This window comes from Pinus tabuliformis, chromosome X (genome assembly GCF_031772625.1).
Source record: "Pinus tabuliformis cultivar Carrire ecotype Pingquan chromosome X, CPIR1, whole genome shotgun sequence".
NCBI classification, from domain to species: domain Eukaryota; kingdom Viridiplantae; phylum Streptophyta; class Pinopsida; order Pinales; family Pinaceae; genus Pinus; species Pinus tabuliformis.
Window position 1 is genome coordinate 1,696,985,245 of NC_142308.1, and position 12,927 is coordinate 1,696,998,171.

Consider the following 12,927-nt stretch of genomic DNA (forward strand, 5'->3'; position numbering starts at 1 on the left):
TTTTTTTAATTGAGGAACTTTATTTTTTTTTTATCAATTATTCAATCCTTGCATTTATTCAATACCATCCTAGATTCACTTAGCCTTCTTCCCCTCATTGAGCTCATAACCCCTTTTATGTTTTCATCAATTATTCAATTCTTTACATTTACTTAGTTCAATCCATCCCTTGCATTTATTCAATTCAATGCGTTTTGATTTTTTTTTTAATTTTCAATCATATTTTGAGTTTTTTTTTTTTTTCAATTGAAAAAATTGTATAACTCTCACATAGTCTTGCAGAGAATTAAACTATAAAACCTATAAAGACTAAACTTTCCCAACCATTGCTCTTTTCCCCCACCATTGGGACCACATCGTTTTTTTTTTGAATTTAACGTGCACAAAACGAATCTTATAGCCTCGGTGCTGTATGGTGCTGTATGGTGCTTCGCAGAACCATACAAAATATTACGCATGTTGACATGGCAACGATGCCATCGACTTCCCAGTGAAAAGCATAGACATATGCATCTGACGATTATTTATTTAAAATATACATATTGTCATTGTCTCATACTGTGAAAATTGAGATATGAAATATGAGGCTAAGCGGTATCCCCTTCTGTGAGAGACGAAACTGACATGATATGTTTGAAAACCTGCCAAAAAAATTTCAAAATGAAGCACAAAATGAAAGTAAGGTCTGTTCAGTATTGGACTGATTTCATGACATAATGCAGTCATTGGTCCTATGTTCCAATTTCAATACCTGCCACCATGTTGATTCATTCTGCCGTGTTCCATCGCATCCCACTCGCCCCAAATGCTCGTCATTACCTCACAAGAAGCCACTCAGGAATTTCAACCCGTTAACTCCCGCTCTGACCTTGAGACAAGGGGTTGCATTGTGTGCAATGGAAGGGGCAGTTATACCCCAGGAAGGAGGGTTTCAGACCCTAATGGATTACATGGGAAAGGGCGGAGCTGACGTGGCCGATGACATGGTGGTCCTGTTCAGCCATCTGCAGTATGCGTGTAAACGCATTGCTGCCCTCGTGGCGTCCCCCTCGAACTCGGTTTTGGGAAAGCAAAAAGGGCATGGTGTTGCCGCAACAGGTTCCATCACGGGACGGGATGCTGCCAAACCGCTGGACATTATATCGGTACAATGTGTCTTCAAAACCCGCATTTATCCAAGTAATTGATTAAATAGGTTGGCATTACTATTTGACATCGAAAAGAATTGCAATGATATTTAGTAGTCCGACGAGATGTAAGGAAGCACCCACGGAAGATATCTCAAGTGTAGTTAGCTTAGATAATGGACTCAGGGAGACCAGCCCTCGCAAGACTATCACGCTTGCTAATGAGAACGGAAATTCAAACTAACTTTCAACAAATTCTACATTTTTCTTTTTTAAATGCTGCTTATATTAACAAAAAATATGGTACATGGTAATATACAAATGGATGCAAGGTTGTTTTCTTTTGTTATGAGAAGTTGTTTGATTGAGACACCTAGTAACTTGAATTCTAGAATCACACTAGAATCACACTTTGTTGTTGGACTGCAAGCTCATGTCCTCATCACCATTAGTTTATAGTATATCATTTTTTGTCAATGAATAGCTTGAATATTTATTTGTTGTTTGAGTTGAGAACAACTCATAAATTGTTTTTTTTAGTTTTTTTTTTGAAGTGCTTCATTTTATAAAGCTCAAATAGAAGCATTGCAACTAGCCTGAAGAGGTCAGGCACCACAAGGAGTCCACTTGCACAGGCAAAACAACATTTGAGGACTGAATCGTTGAACATAAGCATTTCTGTAGGAGTCCACTTGCATGGGCAAAACAACAGTTGAGGACTGAATCGTTGAAGCAGTTCTGTTTTGTACAACTTCCAGGATAACGAGGCACTTTTTCATCAAAACCACCTAGGACTTGCTCTTGGCCTTAACTGCTATATGTATATTCAGGGGAATTGAACCTTGTAGGTGGCTTAACATATTATTATCTTTTGCGCTTAACCATGACCTCATCAATTAGAGCTAAGAGATTTAAGCTCGATTAGAAGCACGTATTGTTGTTCCGTACATTCTTCCCACCTCATTTTATGGATTCTCATTATTCTTTTCGGATCTCTACAGCATGCAAGTTGTTCATAATTTGGAAATAACTTACATCCTTTTTAATGGATTCAATGGTTGTCAAGATATTTTGGAGATTCCACAAGGGGAGTTGATCATTTCGTTATAGTGAGTTAATTTTCTTTTCCATTTATAGAGTATGAATTCCATATCTTTGATTGGACATTTCTGATAGTTGTGTTCCTCTAATTCTGACTCGTCCTCTGCACAATGTGTTCTTATCCCTTGTTTTTGTATCTATCTTTAGATTTTTTTACGTATTTAGCTAGGTTAATTGTCTCCACTTAACCAGGGTGCACACAGCCACAGTTTTGTCTAGCAGCAGGTCTGAACAATAGTCTGCCTATGTTCCTATGCCCAGCAGAGTGTGAGAAAGGTGTTATTATGTAGGGAAGTAGAAGACACATGGATGCCTTCAGCATGCATGTGCCAATATTAGTTTATTTCCAATTTTGTCACCTCCAGTTAAATTCATTTAACTGCTGCTCCAGATTTAGAAAGTTGTAATACCCCTAATTTTGATTTTCCGCATTAGAGACGATTATTGGAAGAGGAGGCAATTCCGGCATTGGGACTAAGGAGGAGAAAGGGAAATTGTACTTCTAGTGGAAGTTGGAACGTGGGGCCTACAAGAGAGAGAAATTCGGCCCAAGAAGGGAACTCACACTGTTGGAGGAGAGAAAAAAGAGGAGGGGGTGCAAATTAGGAGAGAGAAAGAGTGGGGGCCACTAAGGGAGAGGAGGCCAACAATTATACATAAGGAGAAGAGGCCTTCTTTTGCATCTTTTGACAATTTAACTTTTGAACACAAGTTTTCTTGGGCTGTTTAGCCAAGTCAACCGATGCTGTTTAGCACGACGGATTCCCAACCCGGAATTCCACCTCTACCTTTGGTGAAATCTGAGTGCCACCCTAGGAGAGTAGAGAGAAGTCTATCTTAGGACTTAGAAAGGAGCTACTTTGCAAACCATTTCTAGCTGGTATGTATTTTCATTGGGTGCAAAAGTTGTTCGAAGCAACCCAATTGATTTCAGCTATAGATTGCTAGAGTTCCAGAGGATTTCTAGGTGTTTTTCCCACACATAGCCGGAGATTTTGTAGCGAATTTGTTGGGCTGTGAGGCAGGGATTTTGAGGAGCCATTTCTCTCACTCTAAGCATTGCATCGGGTTTTTTGGCTTAGCCTGCGCAAGGGAAGAAGGGAGAAGAATTTGTGGAGAGATAGGGGCAGGGAATAGAAGGTGTTTTTCTGGGGAGATTTGCAGGAATTTGGGAGGCATTCCGATGAGGATTTTGGCACATATTGGCTGAGCTATTTCCAGCTGTGCGCATTGTCTGACAGAGATAGGAGCTCGCACCATTTTGGGGGCACTGGTGATTTGTGGGTCTAGCCCAAACCCTTTTTGGGTTTTTGTAGGTTTGGTGAGAGGAAGCTTAGATTAATTTTGCTGAACTTTCTGAGCACTTTTGAGGGCAAACTTCCTAGTTCCATCCAGCAGCCAACAACATAAATTGTTGGAGGAGGGTGCAGTTCACCTTGGGACCATTTCCACCACTTGGGTTCATGAGATATTTTTGGGTCTTGCCCGGTACCGATTGAGGAGGCCAGCATCAGAGTTTCGGCTCATTTCCAACACTCTTCAGAGCAGTTCCTCTAGTTTCCTTCCAGCTGCAGCTAGTAGTTCTTCCTGGGCATGCACAGTTCTCCCTGGGGGATCTTTCCAGCATTTGAGCATTGTAGTCACACCTGGGTTCTTTAGATTCCTCTCATCTCATTTATTGTACTCATATTTATCAAAATTAATACAATGACTCAAAGTTTCTGCTCATATTTCTGTGTTCAAATGTGTATGGTTGTGCATTTTTGAATTTTGTAGCTATAGCTAGTTCACTGCTTTTGCTATCTACAGTGTTTTTCCGTTTGGAATATTACAAAAGTTTAATTCAGTTTAATTTAGTTTCCATTTTAGTTCAACTTTCAGCTCAATCTAGTTTAAAATATATGTATGTTCTATTCTTAGAGAATGGCACATATCCCTAGGTAGTTACAGTGCTTGCATAAGGCACTTAGTGAGGCCATGGATCCCAAGGAGGGGTGTGTGCATATTCATGCTACTGTCATCCTCCATTAGGGTTGCATTAACTCAAGCACCATTATCTAGTGGGAGGGTGCACTTGTTGTGTTGATTAGGGTTAGGGTTTGTTTTTATTAGTGGGGGCACTTTGTGCATGAGTTTAGATTATTGTTGAAAAAATCAGTATTGGTAAAATATCAGTGAGGGTCTGGAATACTACTTGCCGGCAGTATCAGCCTAAAAATAAAAATAAAAATTGACAAACTATGACAAACATTAAATAAATTCATTTTGTTCAATTTTAAAACATATAACCAACAACAATATCAAATAAACACATTAGCACATAAATACATAAAAAACATTGATATATATCTATATAATGAATGCCAAATAAAAAATGTTACATCAAAGTCAATAGTAAACACTGAACTCTGAACTGTGAACCTTGATAGTTGTTCAATCAAGGACTCAAAAGTGGACAACCAATAAAGGAAGACATGAAATGTATAAATCTATTTCATCATCACGAGTCATCGACAATGACAAATCTAGTAGCTAGCTATCTAGAATAATTTCTTGCTTCCCCTTTTATAGGAAAAGGTCATGGATTGTTTGCCACTAGAAGTCCCTGCATCATCTATCTAACATCTACTAGTGGGTGTAACTGTATCAATTTGCGTAGAAGGTGGTTCTTGTTGGCATTATGATGCATGTGTTGTACTTGATGGCAACCCACTTGTAGCAGAAGAACTCACTTGTATATGGTAACTAGATGAATCTACTAGAGAGATATCAGATGTGACAGAATGCATCGCAGTTGTGTTTATAGATGTGACAAAATGCAGGGTAGTTCAAAGGAATCATTTCAGAAGTAATATGGCAAATTGCATTATAAGAGGTCTATTCAGAGGGAACAGAGTAATGGTACAAAAGAATAGGATGAAGGAACAAAGGACTACAGATCAGAATCAAGAAATTGAAGAAAGAGAATGGTTTAAGAAGTATACGTTGGTTCACCTTGTCTAAGTAGCGTATACACGCGGGTTCACAAAACAAAAATAACGTATACGTATGCACACACTTTCACAAGAGGCAAAGCGCGTATAGATTGGAAAATCAATGAATTTCAAGAGTAGAGAATACTAGGGGTCAATACCATGGTATTAGCCCACAATATTGAGCGGAGTTACAACTATTTGATCCTGTCCAAGAATACTACAGATCCCAAGTGTGGTTTTGGTCCGAGGTATTGGTACGAGGTTTTTTGGTCTGAGGTATTGGTTCAAGGTTTTGGTCCAAGGTTTTTTGGTCCGAGGTATTGGTCTGAGGTTTTGGTCCGAGGTATTGACAAAGGATCTAAGTATATAAGGAGGAGAAGATCAAAGGGCTAAGTACATAAGTAATGAATATCTTATGAAGTGTTAGATCAAAAGCAAATATGCATGTTATGGGTTTTTGATGCTTTGCTTGATTTGAACTAAGTATACACCTGAGTGTTTGATGATGGATGATATTTAATGATGGATCAGGATCATAATGACTTATCATTATGTCATCTAACAATGGATAGGCTAGATCTGATTGCTAATACACGTTTTATCCTTTATATGTGATGATCTGGGTATGTCTGAAGTCTGGAATTGTAGTGAAGTTATAAGTAAGTATTTGTAGATCTATACACTGGTTCGCTTTGGTGAAGGTGCATATACACACTGGTTCGGCTCTTCCAAGTAGCGTATGCAAAAGAAAAGCTTGATGTTCAGGGATGACTGATCTATCAGATCAGTGCTGTTGTTTTACTGCTGTCTGTCAATGAAGTCTTCTTAGATCTGAAAGTAAAACTGAATGCATAAAAAGTTTGTGTCTGATTGATTAATTGATTGAGTAAGAAGGGTTATCCTTGTTGCCATCTGTTTAGAACTCTATAAATTGACAGTAGATCTTCAGAATGTCAATGATTGGTACAGTTTGTGGTTCAGAGGTTTTATGATTCAGTGTCTTTAGAGGTATACACGTGTTGGGCTAAAGGAAGTTGTGTATACAAGCAGGTTGGCTTCATTAAAGGAGCGTATATAGTCTGATACATGATTTTTGAGGTTATAGTTGGTTTTGGCTTTTGATGCAGTGTTTTGGGTTCAGATCTGTGTACTGGTTATAGTGATCTATTTTTTCCAGTTGATTGGTTGAATTTGATTAAGTTTGAATGAATGGTTGATTCATTATGTCAGAGTTTTAGTGGTTGATTGATTTAGTCATGGTTGATTTAGAGATTGATGATTGGTTTCAGTTATGTTAGAGATTGATGATTGAGTTTCAGTGATTGGTTTTGATGGTTGTATTGCAGTGGTGATTGATTTTGAGCTTCAATGTTACTAATGGGTCCAGTATGAAAATTGGATGAAACGTGGCCTTCATATTGTAGTATTGTGCACTAGGAGTATCCAATGTGAAAATTTATGAAACGTGGCCCCTGGAGGATACTGAGGGTTGGAGCCTTTAGTGAGGAAGTCGAAGCTTCCTACCTGTAGTGGTTGGTGATTTGATTAGGGGGTTGGAGCTCCCTTCTAGTAGCAGCTGGAGAATGAGTGAAGGTTGTAGCCTTCTGTAGGTCGGAGCCTACGTACTAGTAAACATATCGGCTAGTACAAGAATTAGGGGGTTGTAGCTCTCTTCTAGTAGAAGCTGGAAAACGAAAGAAGGTTGTAGCCTTTTGCAGGTGGGTGCCTGCGCACTGGTATGAGCCTGCACTAGTACGAGATTGTAAACATATTATTCTTTATATTAAAAGAAGACAAAGACAACAACAATAGGTGGTTTTTCTCTCGCATTGGGTTTCCACCTTAAATCTTGGTGTTCATGTGTGTTGCTTATATGTGATGGTTTATTTTGTTATTACTGCACATGGTTACTGTTTAATGTTTAAATAAAGTATTGATGCACTGATTAAAGATCGACATATGATGAATTAACTGAATCATAAGTTCACTGGATATATGTTGGTTGTCTTAAGAACAATTGTGTGCACACGCGAGTTCCCTTCACTGAAGTAGCATATGTAAATCTGATTATGGAAATGAAAAAGTTATTGCTTTGTAAACACTGATTCACCCCCCCTCCTCCCCTCTCAGTATTATTCCCAACAATTCTGACGCTGCCACATCAACCTCCATGATGTTAAAGTCCTCGTTTGATCCCCACTCTTACTGCTCCTCCCCTGCTCCTTATGCCTTTTGGTGCTTCTCCTCCTCTAACCATGCAGGTGCCTCCTCCATAATAGGTGCCTCATACTCCACCCTCAACTCAGACAATATGTTAATATTGTCCAAGGAAACAATGTCCACATTAGGTATCTTCTCCAACTTTCTCACCCACAATCAAAGATTGTAGTGGATATATACCAACTCATTAGGACATGTGAAGTTTGTTAGTTTGTGTAGCTCGAATAAGTGTTCTAGTCTCAAGTGGTGTCAATGAAGCTAGGAACACAAGAGGATTAATTATCTTCAAGGCCAATTTATTTTTTAAGGGAAAATGTCTTAATTAGATTTATTTTCCTAAAGTCTAACTTAGAGAAATGGGTTAATTAATCAATATTAATTGAGACAAGTCAATTTTTCTCTAGTGACTTCTAGAAAAGTGACTTGAAGTGGTCAAGATGATCTTAGCCATCGATTGTGATTAGATCGTGGCTGTTGATTTGTCAACAAGAGATCATGAGAGGAAATCGATGGGGCTCCTGGAGACACAATTCAATGAGCAAGGGCGTAGTGATAGGGTGGAAGACATCAACAACATGGTTCAATAGTGATTGAGATCGATTTTCCAGAGGGAATTTCTTCACAACGATTTCCAGTTTCTTAGTGACAGAGGGAGATCTAATTATTTTGTAGAGGCCGAAGTTCTCCAGGTGTTTCGAATTGATTTAGGATGCCGAGTTAATGGAGGAAGAACAAATTTCCCAAAAAAAGTCAGTTTGCAGGAGAGAAATCGAGTTTGCTAGTAGAGATCGATTTTCCAGTGGAGGTTGTGTTATTCTACTAGGGAGTGCACTTGCTAGAAGAGGGCAAGTTATTTGCCAGGGGCACATGTGTGGATCGATTCGCGGTCAGGGAGGAGGGCTGTATTGATTTTGAGAGGTTGAACAGCTTCCAGGAGGTCGAATTAGCTTGCGGAAGTGAAGGAAATTATTTGTTGGTGCTTTGCTAATTTACGACAAGCAATTTATGTAAAATTTCTGTTGGCATTGTGACTAATGTGTTGTCCTTGATGGCAACCTACTTGATAAGGATGTCAACATGATGGTTATGCAGATGCTACAAGAGAGATGGACAAAGGAATATCAATTCAAAGACAAAAGGATGATAAAGGTGAAGTTTAGGAAAGTATACGTGGGTCCTGTGAAGAAAAGATGCATACATACGTAGGTATGATGAAGAGAAGTCGCCTACAGTTTCCGTGCCATGGTATTATGAATGCCCATAATAATGAGCGCGATGTTGGGAATCACGATTGCCATTGGACCAAAGCCCACAGGTGTCAGTCAACGATCGCATCGCTAGAGATAAGGATCCACGAGAGGCGGTTAGTCCATGTTGTGAAACACATGGGGAGCGTTGGTTTATCCAATGTCCAACAATCCCCCCCCCAAATGCGAGCTGGGTGTGCATCGAACTCGTGACCTATGCTCTGATACCACTTGTTGGGAATCGTGATTGCCATTAGACCAAAACCCGCAGGTGTTAGTCAACGATCACATCGCCAGAGATAAGGATCCACGAGAGGCGGTTAGTCCATGTCGCGAAACACACGGGGAGCGTTGGTTTATCCAATGTCCAACACGCGACAACGAATATTTGATCTCGTCAAAGAATACCATCAACATTACTAAGGGATTGGCCTAAGGCATCGACTAAGGCTTATACTATATTAGGAGATGGAGATCAAGTGTTAGAATGTGGATGTGATGGATTATTTATGAATAACTTGATTTGAAATAGGTGTACACCAGGGAGCATGGAGATGGACCGGATCTAATAAATCTGAAGTGACCACATATTGGATAATCTGTTTAGGGTTTGATAGATCTGTGATGATGATATTATGATGTGTGTCTGTAACAATTTGTATGCCAAGATTTGGGTTTGATAGATGTTGTGTTGGGCTGCGAGGGTATGATTCAGTGATTATAGATCTGTATGCTGGTTTTCCATTGAGAAGCTGCATACATACATAGATTTTCTTCTGATTAATCGCGTATATATTCTGCAGTATGGACAGATCTGTACGCAAGTCTGGTGAATGATAAGCACGTACATACGCGGAAGTGCTTTATAAGAGTCACGTACATCTACTAGGGTTTTGCAGCATGAGCTGTTAATGATGTCTGATCATTTATGTTATGTTTGCTATGATAATTTGTGTTTGACAGTTTTGGTTGGGTTGAATTGTTTATGGAATGATATGTTGACTAGAGATGATGCTATTGTGTGATGATCTGTATTTGGTTCAGTGATCTATAGTGGGTTCAGTATGTGATTCAGTGTGGCAATGATTTAGACTCAGTTGTTCAATATTTTAAGATTTGTATGTAGGTCCTTTTAAGGAGAAACACGTACATACGCGGGTATGAATCAGAACAATAGCATATATATTCTGACATATGGTTGATCAGGGTTTGCAGTAGCAGCAGTTGGTTTTTGTGATGGGTAACAGTGTTTGGCTTATTGATGAGTAGTTATGCATTGATATGATCTATCCTGGTTTAATTTGATCTAGTTGTATTGATTGATTAAGATTCAGTGATTGCTTTGATGATTCAATTGGTTCAATGATTGAGTGATTTGATATAGTGATTGGTTTCAGAATTGTTATTTGGTATTGGGCTTAAATGATGGTAGTGGGTTTAGTCTGAAAATATGATGAAAAGTGGCCTGCAGGGTTGATGTTGTCAGTCAAGTGGATCCAGTATGAAATATTATCACGATCCACAGAGGTGGTGAGGGTTGGAGCATTCAGTGAGGAAGTCAAAGCTTCCTTCCAGTGGTAGCTGGCAAATCTGGTCAGGGGGGTTGGAGCTCCCTTCCGTTGGGTGTCGGTAAACGAGATTAGAGGGTTGGAGCTCCCTTCCAGTGGGTGCTGGAGGACAAGAGAAGGTTGTAGCCTTCTTCAGGTGGGTGTTGCGTACTGGTATGAATCTGCGATAGTACAAGATTGTAAGAGGTTTTCCTTTATAATAAAAGATGAAAACAGAGACGACGACAACGGTGGTTTTCTCCCACATTGGGTTTCCACCTAAATCCCTTGGTTTCCTCATGTGTTGATGTGTTGCTTATGTGTGATGTTTTATTCTATTTTTACTGCTCATGGTTACTGTTTAATTAAAGGCTAATGAAGTAATGATACACTGGTTAAAGTAGAACAAATGATGAAATATATGAAAAGTTAGTTAACTGGATATACACGGTTTTCCTTCATCATAGTCGCGTACATACGTTGGTTTACTTAATGACAGTAGCGTACAAAAATCTGAATAATAAATTGAAAGGTTTAAGTGAGTTTTTAAAACACTGGTTCACCCTCCCCCCCTCTCAGTATTTTTCTCAACAATTTCAATTACAGATTTGCTGAAGATTAATAGAACCCTGATTTGTAGAACTGGTTTTCCCTACCTTGGGGTTTTTCCAGGGACAACCAAAAATATTGGTGGCCATATTATGTGTGTGATTTTCTCAGTTCTTGTGATTTATTATTTGGTGAAATTTGTAATTGTGTTTTTTCTTTCGATATTTGCAGTAAATTAATTTTATGGGACAAATAATCTAAAAGATAAGAGAATAATTACCATATTAACTGCAATAGAATTTTCACATGGTATCAAAGCAGATCTGAGGGCAGAGGAAGCTTTGCGCAGGGTACAGGAAGAGAAAACTGAGGGTTTATAAAACCTAGATCGATTTCTTTAGATTTATTTGGAGTTTGCTAATATTTTTTGAGGGTTTCAAATATGGATTCAGCCAGATTGAGAGATTGGGGTAGATTGGATGGTGCTTCTAACTTTGGTGTCTGGAAAGCCAAGATTTTATTGTTGCTAGAAGAGAATGCTCTCAGGGAATATGCAATTAGTGTTGTGGTCGTGCCAACAGATGCAACACAACTTCTTGTATACAAGAAGGAAGATGCCAAAAGTGAGGCAGATGCAAACCTCTACTATTTGATGGTTGGGGGTGAGGTACTCATTCTTGTCCTATATGTGGATGACTTGTTCTTGACAGGTTCATTGGGGCTCATAGAGGAGTGCAAGAGGGACTTAACAGTAGAGTTCGAGATGAAAGACTTGGAGCTCATGCACTACTTTCTAGGCATAGAGGTGTGGCAAACAGACAGGGAGATTTTCCTTGGTCAAGGGAAATACTACTTCAAGATATTGAGGAGGTTCAAGATGGAAGATTACAGAGCCATGTCTACACCCATGATAACCAATTGGAGGAAAGTAGATACATCCAGGGAGAAGGATGTGGACCCCATGCTCTACAGGCAGTTGATTGGCTCTCTTATGTATTTGGTCAACACCAGGACATATATCTTTTGCAGTAAACTCTCTTAGTCAGTCCATGGTTGAATCGAAGAGGGTGCACTGGATAGTACCAAAGTGTGTGCTATAGTATTTGCGAGGTGCAATATAGTATGGGATCATATATGCTGGAGGTGATGGTATCAGGTTGGTGGGCTATATTGATGCAGACTGCACAAATAGTACAATGGACAGGAAAAACACTTCAAGGTGTTGCTTCAACATGGTATCTGGAGTTGTCTCTTGGTACAACAGGAAGCAAAAGTTCATGGCACTGAGTTTCGCAGAAATAGAGTACATAGCAGCTAGCATGGTGACATGTGGGGCCATTTGGCTTCGGAAACTGTTAGTAGCCTTGTTTATTCAGAGGATAGAGACGACCATGATACACAACGACAATTAAAGCTACATCAAGCTATCTGCGAATCCAGTGTTTCATGATAGGTCTAAGCATGTCGACATCAGGGATTGTGTACAACGCGAGACAATTCAACTACAATATATACCTACAAATCATTAGGTAGCAGATATTCTGATGAAGGCTTTGGGGAAGGCAAGATTCATCTTCTTCAGAGATAAGATGGGTGTTATGCAAAACACCTTCTTGGCTAAGAGGGAGGGTTAGTTTGTGTAGCTCAGACAAGTGTTCTAGTCTCAAGTGGTGTGAATGAGGCTAGGAACACAAGAGGATTAATTATCTCTAAGCCCAATTGATTTTATTAAGGGGAAATGTCTTAATTAGATTTAATTAACCAATTTTAATTATTTTCCTGAGTCTAACTTAGGGAATATGTTAATTAATCAATTTTAATTGAGAAAAGTCAATTTTTCTCTAGTGACTTCTAGAAAAGTGACTTGAAGTGGTCAAGATGATGTTAGCCATTGATTGTGATTAGATCGTGGCGGTTGATTCATCAACGAGAGATTATAAGAGGAAATCAATAGGGCTCTTGGAGAGACAATTCAGTGAGCAAGGGCACAGTGATAGTGTGGAAGACACCAACAACAGGGTTCAACAGTGATTGAGATCGATTTGTCTAAGAGAATTTCTTCACAATGGTTTCCAATTTCTTAGTGATAAAGGGAGATCAAATTATTCTGTAGAGGCTAAGTTTTCCAAGTGATGCGAATTGACTGAGGAGGTCGAGTTGT

The 12,927-nt window shown here is 39.2% G+C and overlaps 1 protein-coding gene across 1 annotated transcript in view; it reads left to right on the forward strand.

Moving 5' to 3' along the window:
* Nucleotides 1-541: 541 nt before the first annotated feature.
* The window catches only part of LOC149146544 (Inositol monophosphatase family protein), a 99,643-nt gene continuing 87,257 nt past the window's right edge, over nucleotides 542-12,927 (forward strand). Inside the window, exon 1 of the mRNA XM_089448468.1 lies at nucleotides 542-1,145. Within this exon, the coding sequence (XP_089304594.1) occupies nucleotides 717-1,145 (429 nt within the window). The 5' untranslated portion in view covers nucleotides 542-716. The remainder of the gene's footprint in view (nucleotides 1,146-12,927) is intronic.